This window comes from Tyto alba, unplaced genomic scaffold (assembly GCF_018691265.1).
Source record: "Tyto alba isolate M040663 unplaced genomic scaffold, T.alba_DEE_v4.0 Super-Scaffold_7, whole genome shotgun sequence".
Classification (NCBI taxonomy): domain Eukaryota; kingdom Metazoa; phylum Chordata; class Aves; order Strigiformes; family Tytonidae; genus Tyto; species Tyto alba.
The window spans coordinates 18,392,818-18,406,744 of NW_024881328.1; the positions used below are offsets into that span (position 1 = coordinate 18,392,818).

Here is a 13,927-nt window from a genome sequence, read left to right on the forward strand (position 1 = left end):
AGAAAACCATCTTAAAGCAAAAGCTTTCACTATGTTGAATTCCCGGTTCCAGCAAACACTATCCTGAGTCTACAGAGAACTTCGCAACTGCTTCTCTTCAAGGAAAGAAAGGAAATCACTCAAGGGTATACAAATTATGGTCTTTTCCCTTCCCACAGTGGCCCTCATCTTTCATAGGCTCATGAGACCAATGAAGCTACTTTCCATTATGCAATGCTTTCTGTTCATCCAATAACTAAGCTGCTTGCTTAGCAGTCTGCAGCCTCTGCATGGGTAGTGACCTCCTGGATTAAGAATTCAAGCAGGCTGGAATTTGCTCCAGCTCATGCATATCAGATACACACGGCATGTCCTGGACTAGCTGAGGAGATTTTCTAAGAGGTTCTCAAGACTATTCTTACTTCTTAGGGTCGGATCTCACTTTACCTCTTAGGAACAATACTTTCTTGTGCTACAGAAACAGCAGGAAGAGTCAGGGAAACTTCCATTCTACCTTGAAACCATTTCTCTTCCTCCATTTGCCTAGGTGCATTCAGAGTGTTTGGTGCTTCTGGGAGGGGACTAAACACCCTTGTCAATGCCTATGTCTGCTTAAACAGAAAGGAAGGAGACCCCAACAGCTTTCCTCTCAGAGTTAATGAGATGCTCAGTGCAACCTGACACATGGAAGATGGAGAGCATCCTAATTCTGTACCAAGGCAGGAGCCTCCACACCATCAGCAACCACAGAAGCCACATCTCAGGATGGTGCAATGGGAGACAAAGAGAAGACTTCAGAGGTAAACACCGAGCATCTCTGCAAAGATCCAAACATCAATCAGTTACACACCTTGGGGACATCCAGGATGTACTGTGGAATGAAGTGCTCCCGGTCTGCTTCATACGTGTGCCCTCTCAGCCTGACAGTCAGGCACCAGGATGGACAGATGGTGGCATCCTCCTCAATGTTGCTGTAGTGTCTCAGCACCTGCAGGCATGCAAGGGACAGAACAGAGGACATGCAGGAAGGGAGTGTGTCAGGGTGTCTTCAAGTACATGTGTCATCACAAGCAGCATTTTATTTCAGTGACATCCCTGGGGCTGAGGAATTGGCTTTTTCAGGGAAGGAGCATTGACCAGTGTCGGATGAGGAACATGAGTGCTACTTTCCCAAATAGCTACATTTCAGACTCAAAAGACCACTGAGTGACTTTCAAGCAGAAGGACCTGTCCAAGCTATTCTGTGATACTACAAGAGTTGCCTTAGGGAAGGAGGGTCTACAGACACTCTAGTGCAATTTGAGATACTTGCGCATGCTAAAGTTAGCACTTAACAGTGATTCACTGGAAATAATCATCTATCCTTCACCTGAGCCTAAGAAACTCATGACTCTAACGTTACTTCCAGATATCCTCCATACTGGCTTTGAAGGGAAAAAAACGCAAGAAGAGTAATCCACAACATAATGAAGATCTCTCTCACCTACCAGGACGTTTCTGGGTACTAAAACTTCTGCAATTGCAGTCCTGTGTGACATGAATCCCACATCACATGGGAGGATAGGCTGCAGTGATGTTCAGTGCCCTCAGCGGCTTTACTTGTGGAGGGCCAGACACGAAACCCAAATTACTGCCCAACGTCCAGGCCACAACAACCATCCTTGTGCAGGCTTCTATCTATGCTAATAGTTCATTAATTCAAAGTAATTTCTCCTTCAGTGAGGTGTACATTACTTCACATTCACTGGGGGTAAGAGCAAGTGTAACTGCCCATATGCATGAGCTATGGCATGCTTTGCTGATTTATCTTTGCTAGGACAGCCAAAGGAGAAATTGTAACCCACTAGTGTATCAAAGCAGTGACCAAAGGACTTAATAAAGATGACAATTTGACAAATTCAGAATAAAAGGTTCCATTTGAATTTTAACTCTCACAAAAGCCTTTAACCTGCAAACAGCTGCTTGCTAGGCCCTCTCTGGAAACTGGTCTTAGTAATGCCTACTAACCTTGTAGAAGGCAAAACCTTCCAGCTCCGCTGCATAGAGACTATTGAGCTGAGTGGGCTGGAAAAGGACACGGAAGGCTGAAGACTTCAAAGGTGGGATGTCGCAGATTTCGGGCCTCACTCGGAAGGCACTGCCATGGCTGGGAATCCAGGTAACAGTGATATTTCCTTTGGTGTGGTTGGTCACACAGAGAGGAAGTGGTTCTGCTTTGTGAAGTGGCACGCAGCAACCAAAATCATACTCCCTGGGGCTGACACTAACATGAGGGGGAAACAAGGCCAGTTCACTGCTTACACCATCGTAGAAATATTCAGTCATGGAGTTGGCTTCAAAGTATTCCTTGAGAGTCTTGTCCTGAGAGACCTACAGGATGGAAACATCTCAGTGTGAGCAGGGGAAGTGTGCCTCTGGGAGACACCAGGCGCTACAGTCCTGATTGTCTTCACGAGCAAGAGGGCATGCAAGATGCACTTCAGTAACAGTTCCCAGGACAGCTCAAAGTCTAGGCTTCAGGGAGTCCTCTGTTTGTAGGCCAGTCCTCAATCTGAAACTACATGAAGTAAAAGAAGGCCCTGTGATTGAGTTAAAGCCAGAAAGTGGCTTGGTAGCTGAGCTTGGGTGAGACCCAACTGACAAAAGATCATGTTGGTGTGTGCTGGGACCATTAACAGAAGAGATACTACATCAGTCTGGCACTTGCAAGTCCTTTTAGATGTGTCTGGCCTGTGGAACAGAAGCCCAACATCTACAGAGACCGGCACAGGAGTATCTTAGATTCCAGGGAGGGCAGCTCATACCTCGAGGGGCAGCATGAGGGCTCCCTTTTCATCCATCTGCAACTTCCCATCCTTCAGCATCACACTGAGAATATCGGGGGGGTAGAAGGTCAGTCCCCTCACCATGTTGGTTCGGTACCAGGAGAGGTGTCTTGCCTGAAGAACAGCTGGCTTAGCTGTGTCTGAATGGCAGGTACCAAAAAAGTCCACATACATGGGTTCCTGGGAAAACACCAGAAAGGATGATAAGAAATAAACTAGCCTTCTGTGATTGCTTTGAGAGTTACACCATCCTAGCACATCACTTCCAAAATCATGCCTGGGAAAGGCTTAGCATCTGCAATGTTAGACTGCCATTTAATTTATGTCTTGATGTGGCCCAGAAACTTTCTTGAGGCTGGAGTGAAAGTTGAAGACACCCAGTGCACAGATGTGCAGCTAAATTTAACTCAGAGACCTAAGTGGACAGGAGCCATTGAGGATGCACCTCACCCTATCCATAGGCATTACTGACTGTCTGTCCATATCAGCCTTGACTGGAACCTGCACCACAGGGAATCTGCTCAGCAAGAGCCTGGGTCCTGCACCTGGGTCACAACAACGCCATGCACCACCACAGGCTTGGGGAAGAGTGGATGGAAAGCTGCCTGGAGGAAAAGGACCTGGGGGTGTTGGTTGACAGCTAGCTGAATGTGAGCCAGAAGTGTGCCCAGGTGGCCAAGAAGGCCAATAGCATCCTGACTTGTATCAGAAATAGTGTGGCCAGCAGAACTAGGGAAGTGATCGTCCTCCTGTACTTGGCACTGGTGAGGCCGCACCTCGAACACTGTGTTGAGTTTTGGGCCTTTCACTACAAGAAAGACATTGAGGTGCTGGAGCATGTCCAGAGAAGGGCAACGGAGCTGGTGAAGGGTCTAGAGCACAAGTCTTATGAGGAGTGGTTGAGGGAACTGGGGTTGTTTAGCCTGGAGAAAAGGAGATTCATGGGAGACCTTATCGTGCTCTACAACTACCTGACAGGAGGTTGTAGCAAGGTGGGTGTTGGGCCTCTTCTCCCAAGTAACAAGTGACGGGATGAGAAGAAATGGCTTCAAGTTGCACCAGGGGAGGTTTAGAATAGATATTAGGAAAAATTTCTTCACTGAAAGGGTTGTCAAGCGTTGGAACAGGCTGCCCAGGGAAGTGGTGGAGTCACCATCCCTGGAAGTATTTAAAATACATGTAGATGTGGTGCTTAGGTACATGGTTTAGTGGTGGACTTGGGAGTGTTAGGTTAATGGTTGGACTTGATGGTCTTAAAGGTCTTTTCCAACCTAAATGATTCTGTGACGGGTATCAATGGAAATGCAGTGGGAAGAGATTTCTGGGGGCAGCTAAGTGAGAGGTCAGCCCTAGTTAGTTACATTGGAAGATCTCTCTGAGCTACCACAGCAATAAAACCACCCTTTGCCTCTCATACCTGATGGTGGACAAGGCACACCACTCTGCGGTGATAGCTGATGGGGTGAGTAGGTCGAAAGGTCACCTTCAACACTAGTGTTGCTGTACCCTCCAAGACTCCACAGGGGCGATCCAAGGAGAAGACGCTCCCTCTGCCATCAATGTCAAACTGGTAATAGGCTGGGACATCTGAGATGTTGCTGATTTTCAGTGTCCTCGTCAAACTTTCCCCAAGATTGATCAAGTCAAAGTCCACAGAATATTGGTGCAGGGACACCAAAGGACCTAGCAAAACAACGTGCAAGACAGATCCTGGACCTGGCATAGCTGTTTCTGTTGACATGTCACAAGGCTGCACATCAGCAAACCCACCAGTCCTAGTAAACGCCTGGACATTCATTTTCCAACAGTGTCACATCTGTCTCAAGCAAGTATAAACCCCAAACGGTGTACCAGGGACAGCCTGGATCCCAACAGAATGTAAATCTAGGGCTAAGGGCTGTGACAGTGCCTAATCCTTCCCCAAGCACTGGCCTTTCCCCTGCAATGCTAAGAAACAGGGAGAATCAGGGAAGGCTTTCACTCTGGTACCTTTACATGAGCCAGCCACCTTCAGGACAGTCTGCAGGAGGCATCCAGCAGATATGATAGTGAAGTAGTCAGTACTGTGCTCTCCTACTATTTGAGGCTGAAATCGTATGCAGAAGGTCAGCTTCCCTTTGGCAGGGACGACACCATGGGACAGATCACAGAAGAAAACATGGTCTCGAAGCAGAGGATCTTTTGCTCTTTCTATCCTACATGGTGCATCAACCTGCAAGCAGAAAAGAAATAGGTTAACAAAGGAGCCAACAGGAGCCGGGATAGCTCTGAATGCAGGACACTAATCAGTGAAGAACTGCAGTTTTTAGCAGAGCTGAGCACCACCAAAAACACCAAGGCTACTGCAGCTCGGCACAGAAATGCTGTGCAAATGTCTGCAACCCTGTCCTGCTGGAGCATTGCCGGCAGCAAGCTCCAACAATACGTTCAGAAGTCAGTGGACTGCAGCAAAATGTCCTGCTGATCTCTGGGGTTGGAGTGCCCCTCCTGGTAGGGGGAGGATGGTTCAAGATGTCCCCAAGGGCCAAAGTAGCCTAAGGGACTTCTGTCACCAAGTGGACACGCAGGTAGATAACTTATTTCCCTCCATCCACAGTTACACCTTGTCTAGCAATCTCCTTTTCACAAAAAACCCCCTAAGACTGGTACTCTGATGCCTTCCTCAAGCCTCTTAAAAAAAAGGTCCTGATCCTCGCCTGTGGATGCTGAGCACCACTGCAGTGTGAATAATAACAGCAGAGCAAATGAGTATGTCTCTGCCACTCCCAAGTTGCAGAGCCTGTGGAGGAGTCAGCAGTGCTGTCATCCAGGTCAGCAGCCTCTGAGTACATCCATCTTTTAATGGGCTGGGATGGGCTGAGCTGGCACAGAGAACAAGGGGCTCAAATGCAGCCTGCTTGACTTTGAGAGCAATTCAGCAGGTTGCAGACCACTGAGGACAGCAGAAGGTCCACCAGCTGCCTGGGACACACGCACGCCAATTTGAGACTGCCACAACTGCCGCACAGGACTGATGGGCTCACCCAGGTTGAGCAGGAGAGCTGCAGGGTGTGAAGGACAACAGTGGCTGTCTGATCTGGGCCAAGTGCAGTGGGAAACAGGTGGGAACTGCCATACCATGCTGCAAATGGATGAGTTGCTAGCCCTGTAGCTGGAAGGCATGGGTGAATGGTCTGTTTGTTGGGGGGAGGCTCATCATCTCTGTTTTATTCACATTCCCACTTGGATTATTCTCACAGCATTAAGGGAGATACTCAAGACTGCAAATCCCAGGGAAATGTGTCAACATGCCAACTTCTCACAAGAAGTATTCTCCCTCTCCACATACCACAGACATGTTGAAGATTTCTACACTCTTCTCCACAGTTTTCCCCACTGGCACTGATCCAAAGCACAGCACATCCTGAAACTTTCCAGGCTGTACACCTTCATACTCTTCCCCTGTCACACTCACCCGCAGGTAGGGGTATTTGGCTGTTAAAGGGAATAATATACTGGGTTAAGAAAGAGAGGTGGAATCTCCATCCTTGGATATTCAATGCTCAGCTGAACAAGCCTCTGAACAACCTCAGGTAATGCTGAAGCTGGATCTACTTTCAAAGTTGGCTCTGCTGTGAACCAAATAACCTCCCTTCCAGCCCTAATCTACTAAACTCAGAGCCACATCTTTTGTTTGCCGGTAGCCATACAAGGTACTTCAGGTAAGGACTTGCTAGTGAAACCATTGTTTATTCTAGATTGCATCGAGAAAGCTTTAGAAATTTCTCTCTGACTCTCTGTCTAGCAGGGACAGCCAAGAGAGACTGAGTGCAGACAAGACTAGAATTTTCTGGAGGTTTTTGTGTTGTGCCAATGAATTCCTCTCATTTCTTGCCCTTTGTCAACTTAAGCAGGCTCCAGAAATGCTGGTTTGGCCAAAGCATGCCACAGGGCATATTGGAGCCTGTGTCTCTTCAGGTCAGACTTACAAATTAACAAAATTACGTTAGAGAATTTCACAGGCCACTTTCAAACCATGGGCTTCACTTGCTCATCAGTGGGTTGAGACAACTGTGACACAGCCTCAGAGCACAGCACCTCCATGTATCCCTGTGGAATGCTATTCCACAGTTAGGGATGACGTACAATTCTTTGAGTGTTAAATGCAAGAAAGACTCACCCAGGGCCTTTAGTTGGATAGTTTTCATTTGTTTCTCTTCACCTCCAAACCAGCACGTTGCTGCTGCATCATACACCACGGCAGCTTTGGGTTGGAAGACCACCTTGACCATGCACTCAGCACCTGGGTTCAGCACTCCACAGTCAGGAATCATGCAGAAGGGGCTTGGTGTCTCCCAGGCAAACACAGTAACAAGCTCACTAGAAAATGGAGATACATTTTAAGTAGACAATTTGATCCTTTGTTGCCTGTAAAATCATGCATAGGATGGACCTCTACCAGTGGGTTATTGAGTTAGAGTGTGAAGCAACCAAGGCTGAACGGTCCCTAATGCATCTAGCCAAATATGTGATGCTGGGAAGAAATTTGTCTCTAGTGTCTACAAATGCTCTATTCACACTTTAATGAATCTTAGCTATTACATCTAAGAACTTTATTAATGGCCATAAAATTCCTCAGCTTCATCATGTGATAGCAAATAAATCAGTTCCAGAATGAAGTATTTGCTTTTCCTATATCTAAATTTGCTACTACTTAATTCCAAATGAACATTTGTTCCTCTGCTGTATGCCCAGGTGAGAAAAGAGGTCTGAGCTGTTTTCCTAATACCTCATTCAACTCTCCAGAACTCCCTTTGCTTGTTTGATTTGTGCAAAGAACATGACATATCATCAGTTTTTTATATTTTATTGATTCCAAGCTGTGTGTTACTTACCATCCATATCCTTCACCACCCTGGACCTCTCTGTCAGCACAAATGATTTCTCTAAGAAGAGAATTAATCACTTGAAATGGTTTCTGGCTGTTACCTTGCTCTGCTGAAGGTACATGTGCCCTCTGTCTTTTCCACCCTCCTATCTCATCAGCTGACTGCTTTGGGGAGCACGAACCATTTTCCAACTAGTAAGGGTTATGTTGCTCTCAATGTAAATGATTGGAAGCGCACCTCCTCCTTTCCTGGGAACTTCACTGCACTCCTTTCTATAACGCTGCCTGAATTGCCATCCTTCCCTCTAAAATAAGACAGACCTTGGTAACTGGGAGCATCTTTGCTCCTAAATGATGACTCCCAGCCACAGAATATTGTCACTACTTTGGGCAGCTCCATGAACCTACGAGCAGGCACAGGAGAGACTCTCCAACTTCTGTATTGCCTGCCTCCAAATCAAAGAGTTTGGCTTGAGCAGCGGCAACTCCACTGCTGTCCCTATGGCATCCCTGTGCTGAGCGAAGGGAGGTCAAGCCACAGAAATAATAAAATGTTTCCAGATGGTGGCTCACCTCTCCCTGCTCACGCCAGGCAGGCTGCCTTTGTTTAATTAGAAGCCCAGGCCTGTCTTATGAACGTCGGATGATCTCAGTGGGACACCGTGCTGGTCCCCAACTAGTTCTGGTGTGTGAATGGTTCTCAGCTTATGCTGGAAACAGACAGATGTGAGGTGCCAAGATGTGCCCAGATATATCTGCCAGTGATATCTGACCTGTACTACCATTCCTGCTGCCTTTTCTGCCATGACCTCAGAGGAGGCAGAGGTCTGCTGCCTATTAAGGCAACCAGCAGATTAATAACAAGTGGAATGATCTGCATTCACTGGGAAGTCCAAGAAGGTGGCAAATGACAAAACAGAAAGAGGGTCTGCTCAGCCACATCTCACTCACCTAATGTTGCGCACAGGGAATGTTGTCTCCGTGACATTGTGGACAGCACAGACAGGCAACTGGACAGCAGCTGGGAAGGACAGACAAGGGCGTGGAAGCGTAGCACGCAGGTTGACAGAGAACTCACCCTCAGCCTTCTTAAAGCAGATGCTGTCTTCGTACTCCCTCTGCACAGAAAAGCAAAGGGAGACAGCAGTTAGACAGGCTCCATCTTGCAGCTACTGCAGCTCCACCCATGAACACCCATCACCACCTTTGTGAGAGTGTTGTGAAAAAAACATCAGCAACAGGGGCACCAGGAGAGGCCTCTGTGCAGGACAGGCTGCATATGAAGCACTCAGAAAAGGCAGGGAGTGGGTAAGGTAGTCGGGCACACTCCTCACTGTCAGGGAACACACAAACACCCTCAGAGAGAGAAGTTGAAGACCACAGTTGTTTTACCTAAATTTGTTTCAATGCAGTTGGATTTCTTTAAGTGTTTTCAAGATCCCATCAGCTAAACTGAAGCATATGCAACCTTTATTTGAGCTCCATGAGCACAGAAATATTAGTCTTTGATTAAGTGCTTTGTCAGCTAAAGACCTAAGCGGATAACATACAAAGATGCAGCGTTGATAGCACTGTGCACTAATAGCCCCAGGACATCTGATAACCAGCTAACATAAAAGAAATTGCAAGATATGTGTCTTCCATGCTCCCCAATCATCACCTCTCCTGAGTACCACGTATACAGGTAAGGAGAGACCTTGGGCACTGCAGCACACACAGTACTTGCTCTCTCTGAGAAAGGGAGCCTTCTGCTCTAACAATTGATGTGGTACAGACAAACTATTTGCTGAAAATGGAACAAGGCCAGCAGCTTATTTCATAAAGGGAACACTGAACAGTCATCAGAAAATCATGATACTAAGAGAGCAGGGTACTGGGAACCCGCCCAATGATCACGCTCTGTGGCTGGGACTGAGATTCACATCAAAGACATACAGCTGTGGACAAGAGCCAGAGATCAACACTCAGAGCCAAAACAGACACCAGGAACAAGCTGAAAACCAAAAGGGGATGGGTAAAAAGAATAATTGCTGTTAAAAATAAAGCTTAAAGAAACCCACCCCATCCAAAAGAAAGGAGGCCCTTGACACATCCCTGATAGAAAATCAGTAGCCCTTCAATGTACAGGCTTTGGGGTCTCCTGTAAGAAAGCAGAGAGTGAGTCCCTCAACCCAAGGTTCTGCACTAAAACCAGCCAGCAGAGCCTCCCTGAGATCAAGCCGGGTGTGGACAGTTCAAGTATTTTATCTTGCTGATTTCATGGCCAGAAGCAGCATGTGGAAAATGGGGAATGCTTTTTGTGAGGATCCCTCTCATAACTATTGGAAAACTCTGCAGAGAAGTCAGGGTTTAGGGCTCCCTCAGGTGATGAAGATGTGGGAAGAGCGGGAAGGTCATGCTTCTCAGTCTTTCTATGCTAGAGCCTTCCTTAAGGATAGAGTCATTCAAGTGAAAACAGATCAGAAAGGACAAAAGAGGCAGAAGCCCACTAACCCCCTGGAAGCCAGCTAGATGTTGCCACTTTACCTTTTCAGTGGGCCGGAAAACAATGGGCAGAGTTAAGGACATACCAGGGCTCAGAGTGATCGGCTGTGGAAAAACAGTGAAGAAGAATCTCGTGGAAGGACATCTAGGTAATGAAATAAAAACAAGAGATTTTGTCTGAGGGCATACAGCTGTTCTTAAGTTAGACAGCAGAAAAGAGAATAAAGAATCAAAACCTCCAGACCCCACAATTAGAAGCACTTCACACACCTGACCCCAAGGGTGCCCTGGTAGCAAATCAGCAGAAATGGGGGCAGGACCCAGGTGTCCAGGAAACCCATTCCCAGCTCTAAGTACCTACCCCATCCTTGAACAGTATTTTACATTCTCAGGCCATATTTAGCCAAAACGTATTTGGCAGAAACATTTGAGTTTCAGAGCAGGGAGGGTCACAGGGAATGCTGGAGTGGCTTGACATCCAGTGGGACTCCCCGGAGCAATGGTTTTAGGACACACTAGTGACTGGCTGGCATACATCCACAATTAAAATCTCACTAGACTGGAAATGCCTCACAGACAGAAGTATCAGCAAAACAGAATTTTAAAAAGGCATTTCGTTTAAAATATTCCTGCCAGGAACAAGGGCTGTGCTTCTGAATTAGCAGGTTTCGGTCCTGCTACATAAGTGTGCATGCACTGTCTCCAGCACAACCCCCGAGGGGAGAGGGGGCAGATGAATCTAAGAAAAGGTGCTAATGAGGGATGAAGACACAGTGAGAGAGTGAGTATAAAGGAGAAAGAAACTTCCCACGCACCTGTAGGTGAGCTTCTGGGTTTTCTCATGAACATTTTTCAAGACCAGATGTTTGATAATCTCTTTTCCAAGTTCCCAGCCATGCCACCTGAGTGTTTTGGCCACCTCAATGCCCCAGAACACGCCTTTCTTCTTTGCCTTTCTTGCAGACGACTTAGGGAGTTGCAACGAGGACATTAGCAGTTTGGGAGGGAAGGAGAAGAAATCACTCAAACAGCCGTTTCTCTATGCTAAAAGTCTCTGACTCTGGCAAAGGACGGGAGGAGTCACCGTGCGGCAGAGCTCCAGGAGGCACCAACAGCCCTGCTCCAGGAGCCCAGAGGGGACACCTCCTGGCCACAGCCCAAACAACAGATACCAAAGGATGTCACGAACGAGGGAAATAAAGGCTAAAGGTTTTTTTGTTTTCTCCTCTCCCTGCCCCAGCAGTAAATCCACCCACGACAATGGCACGCTTTGCTCCTCCACTCACATTCCTGACACAGCCACAGGACATCTTCTGAAAAGAGTCAGAGTTCTGGGGCTCGCCATGCACCCCAGCAATCATCTGAAAAACAGGAGGAAAAAGTCCTCACGCATGCCGCTCCTGCACCCACCCAGTCGTGGCCACTCCCAGAGACCCAAGGCCCCCTCCTCAGGCACACCTCCCTGCCGCCTCCCCAGTAGCATCCCCCCCTTTCACCAGCTGAGTCCAGCCCTCCCCACAGCCCACGCTGTCCCCAGGCTGCCACAGCCGTGTGCTCCGCAGCCTCCCTGGCACAGGCCGTGACCCCCACCCACCCCGCTGGCAGCTCAGCCCCCTGTGGCAGAGCTCTCCTTGGGCCTTTGCAGCCTGCTGTGGACTCACACGGCCCAGTATAGCAAAGCTCTGCTCTATAGCCTTGCCTTGCCCCCTAAAGCCCGATATAGATGCCTGTGGCTCGGCCCTGTTCCCTGCAGCAAGAGCCTGCCCAGCTCGCTGGGGCACGGCCCACTCCTCCATAACCCCGCCTGGCCCCCGGAGCTGACCCCGGGCCCGGTGCCGCCTCCCTCCCCGGGCCCGCACGGCCAGCCCGGCTCCCTCAAGCCCTGCCCGGCCCCCGGGAGCCCAGCCTGACCCCCGAGAGCCCGGCCTGGCACCCGGGAGCCCGGCCTGGCCCCCGGGAGCCCAGCCTGACCCCCGAGAGCCCGGCCTGGCACCCGGGAGCCCGGCCTGGCCCCCGAGAGCCCGGCCTGACCCCCGAGAGCCCGGCCTGGCACCCGGGAGCCCGGCCTGACCCCCGGGAGCCCGGCCTGGCACCCGGGAGCCCGGCCTGACCCCCGAGAGCCCGGCCTGACCCCCGAGAGCCCGGCCTGACCCCCGGGAGCCCGGCCTGACCCCCGGGAGCCCGAACCACCTCGGCTGCCGAGCGGCCCCGGCCCCGGCCCCGGCCCGTGTTGCTATGGAGACCGGACGCGGCGGCAGCGTCTCCCGGAGCAACGACGGCGGCCGCCTGGGGTCAATCCACGCGCCGGGGCGCTTCCCCGGCTTCCGGCGTCGGCCGCCAGGGGGCAGCAGAGGGACGCGCAGAGGGGGGCAAATGGCGGGGGGGGGGGGGGGGCTCGGGGTGCGGGTGGAGGTGGGGGCAGGGGGTAGCGGAGCGGCTCAGGGGACGCAGGGGCAAGGTGGAGGGGTGCAGGGGGCAAATGGGGGGGGGGGGAAGCAGTGCAGAGGGAGATGGGGACCTGGAGGAGATAGGGGAGTTCAGGATCAGGGAGATGGAGGGGTGTGGGGGCAGCCCGAGGGGTGCAGGGCTTAGGTGGGGGGGGGGTACAGGAGAGAGCTGAGGGGAGAGGGGTGATGGGGATGGGTGCGGGGGAGGGAGGCAGGTGGAAAGCTGAGTTGGAAAAGGAGGCGCCGTGTGGGTGCGCGGGATGGGTGGGGGAGGAGGCTGCAGGGCTAAGAGGTGAGGGTGCTGGGGAGGGAAAGGGGGTGTGGCAGGCTGGAGAGTGCTGGCATAGGGGCGGGGTGGGACCTTAACGGGGCACGAGCTCCTTGGAGCATTGGTGACACAAATAACAAGTTGTGACCGTTGCCGAAAGTAGTTACGGGGTCAAGACCGGCAAAGGGGCAGAGGGACACAAGCCGGGGAGCCCTGGCTGCACAAGCCCATCAGGTATCCCGGGTGTCATTCCCATGGGGCACCACCACCACCATCACTCCTGCATCTTTCCAGGGTCCTGGCTGAGGGGGGGGACCCTTGTGTCCCCGGTGCGGAGGGCCAGGCAGCCCCTCCAGGGCACACAGCGCCGTGGTGGAGAGCGGGGCTGGCCACATCCCGCAGCACGGGGAGGGTGCCAGGGCAGAGGCAGGAAGTAGATGCATCTTTAATGGCATTTGTCGATGTTTACAACGTGAGTCATCCTGCTAAGCAGCCATAAATCAGCACCCCAACTCTTCCAGCATCAATCGCGTCCCCTCCTCTGTCCCTCCACTACTGGACGAGTGCCTGGCTCCTGCAGAAACAACCTCATAAATAACAGCAACAAAACAAACCCTCTTGCAGCCACGACAGGCCCGTATGCGCCAGGCGTGAGATGAACGCCTCCCATCCATCATTTTAATGGTTGTACTCTGGAAATTAAACCTGTCACAGCTGATCAAGGTGAATGTTTTAAGTCTGTGACATCCCTTCAGCCCCGCCCCCTCCTTCCTGGCACTCTCTTTTTTGTTGCTTTCCTTCTCTCCCCCTGATGTCCCTGTCCCCCCCACCTCGCCCCACCCTGGTGTGCCCAGCTCCAGTCTGTGGTCCTCCCCATGCTCCCCTGCTGCTGGAGGACCAGGTTGTACATCGCGTGGTAGGTGTCTTCAGCCCCAAGGTTCATGCAGCCATGGTCTGGCATCTGCCAGCATGTCATTTCCCTGTCCTGTGTGCCTGCTTGGGGGGGCACAGCTCCCCTGGGATGATGGGTTTCTCCTGCCCTGCTGTCCCTGCAGGG

At 50.7% G+C, this 13,927-nt stretch overlaps 1 protein-coding gene across 5 annotated transcripts in view; it reads right to left on the bottom strand.

The window, feature by feature from the left end:
• Positions 1–12,376, bottom strand: part of CFAP65 (cilia and flagella associated protein 65) — a 33,739-nt gene extending 21,363 nt beyond the window's left edge. Inside the window, exons 1-12 of one of the 5 annotated variants that reach the window (XM_042784332.1) lie at positions 12,346–12,376; positions 11,442–11,516; positions 10,971–11,122; positions 10,198–10,300; positions 8,623–8,789; positions 6,964–7,163; positions 6,133–6,278; positions 4,794–5,016; positions 4,222–4,487; positions 2,784–2,984; positions 1,987–2,349; positions 830–967 (exon numbers count right to left, since the gene is read on the bottom strand). In XM_042784332.1, the coding sequence (XP_042640266.1) occupies positions 830–967; positions 1,987–2,349; positions 2,784–2,984; positions 4,222–4,487; positions 4,794–5,016; positions 6,133–6,278; positions 6,964–7,163; positions 8,623–8,789; positions 10,198–10,300; positions 10,971–11,122; positions 11,442–11,516 (2,034 nt within the window). In that variant the 5' untranslated portion in view covers positions 12,346–12,376. Of the gene's footprint in view, positions 1–829; positions 968–1,986; positions 2,350–2,783; positions 2,985–4,221; positions 4,488–4,793; positions 5,017–6,132; positions 6,279–6,963; positions 7,164–8,622; positions 8,790–10,197; positions 10,301–10,970; positions 11,123–11,441; positions 11,556–12,345 lie in introns of those variants that run through there. The other 4 variants (XM_032985369.2, XM_032985344.2, XM_032985352.2 and 1 more) reach the window with 4 other exon arrangements.
• Positions 12,377–13,927: the final 1,551 nt, after the last annotated feature.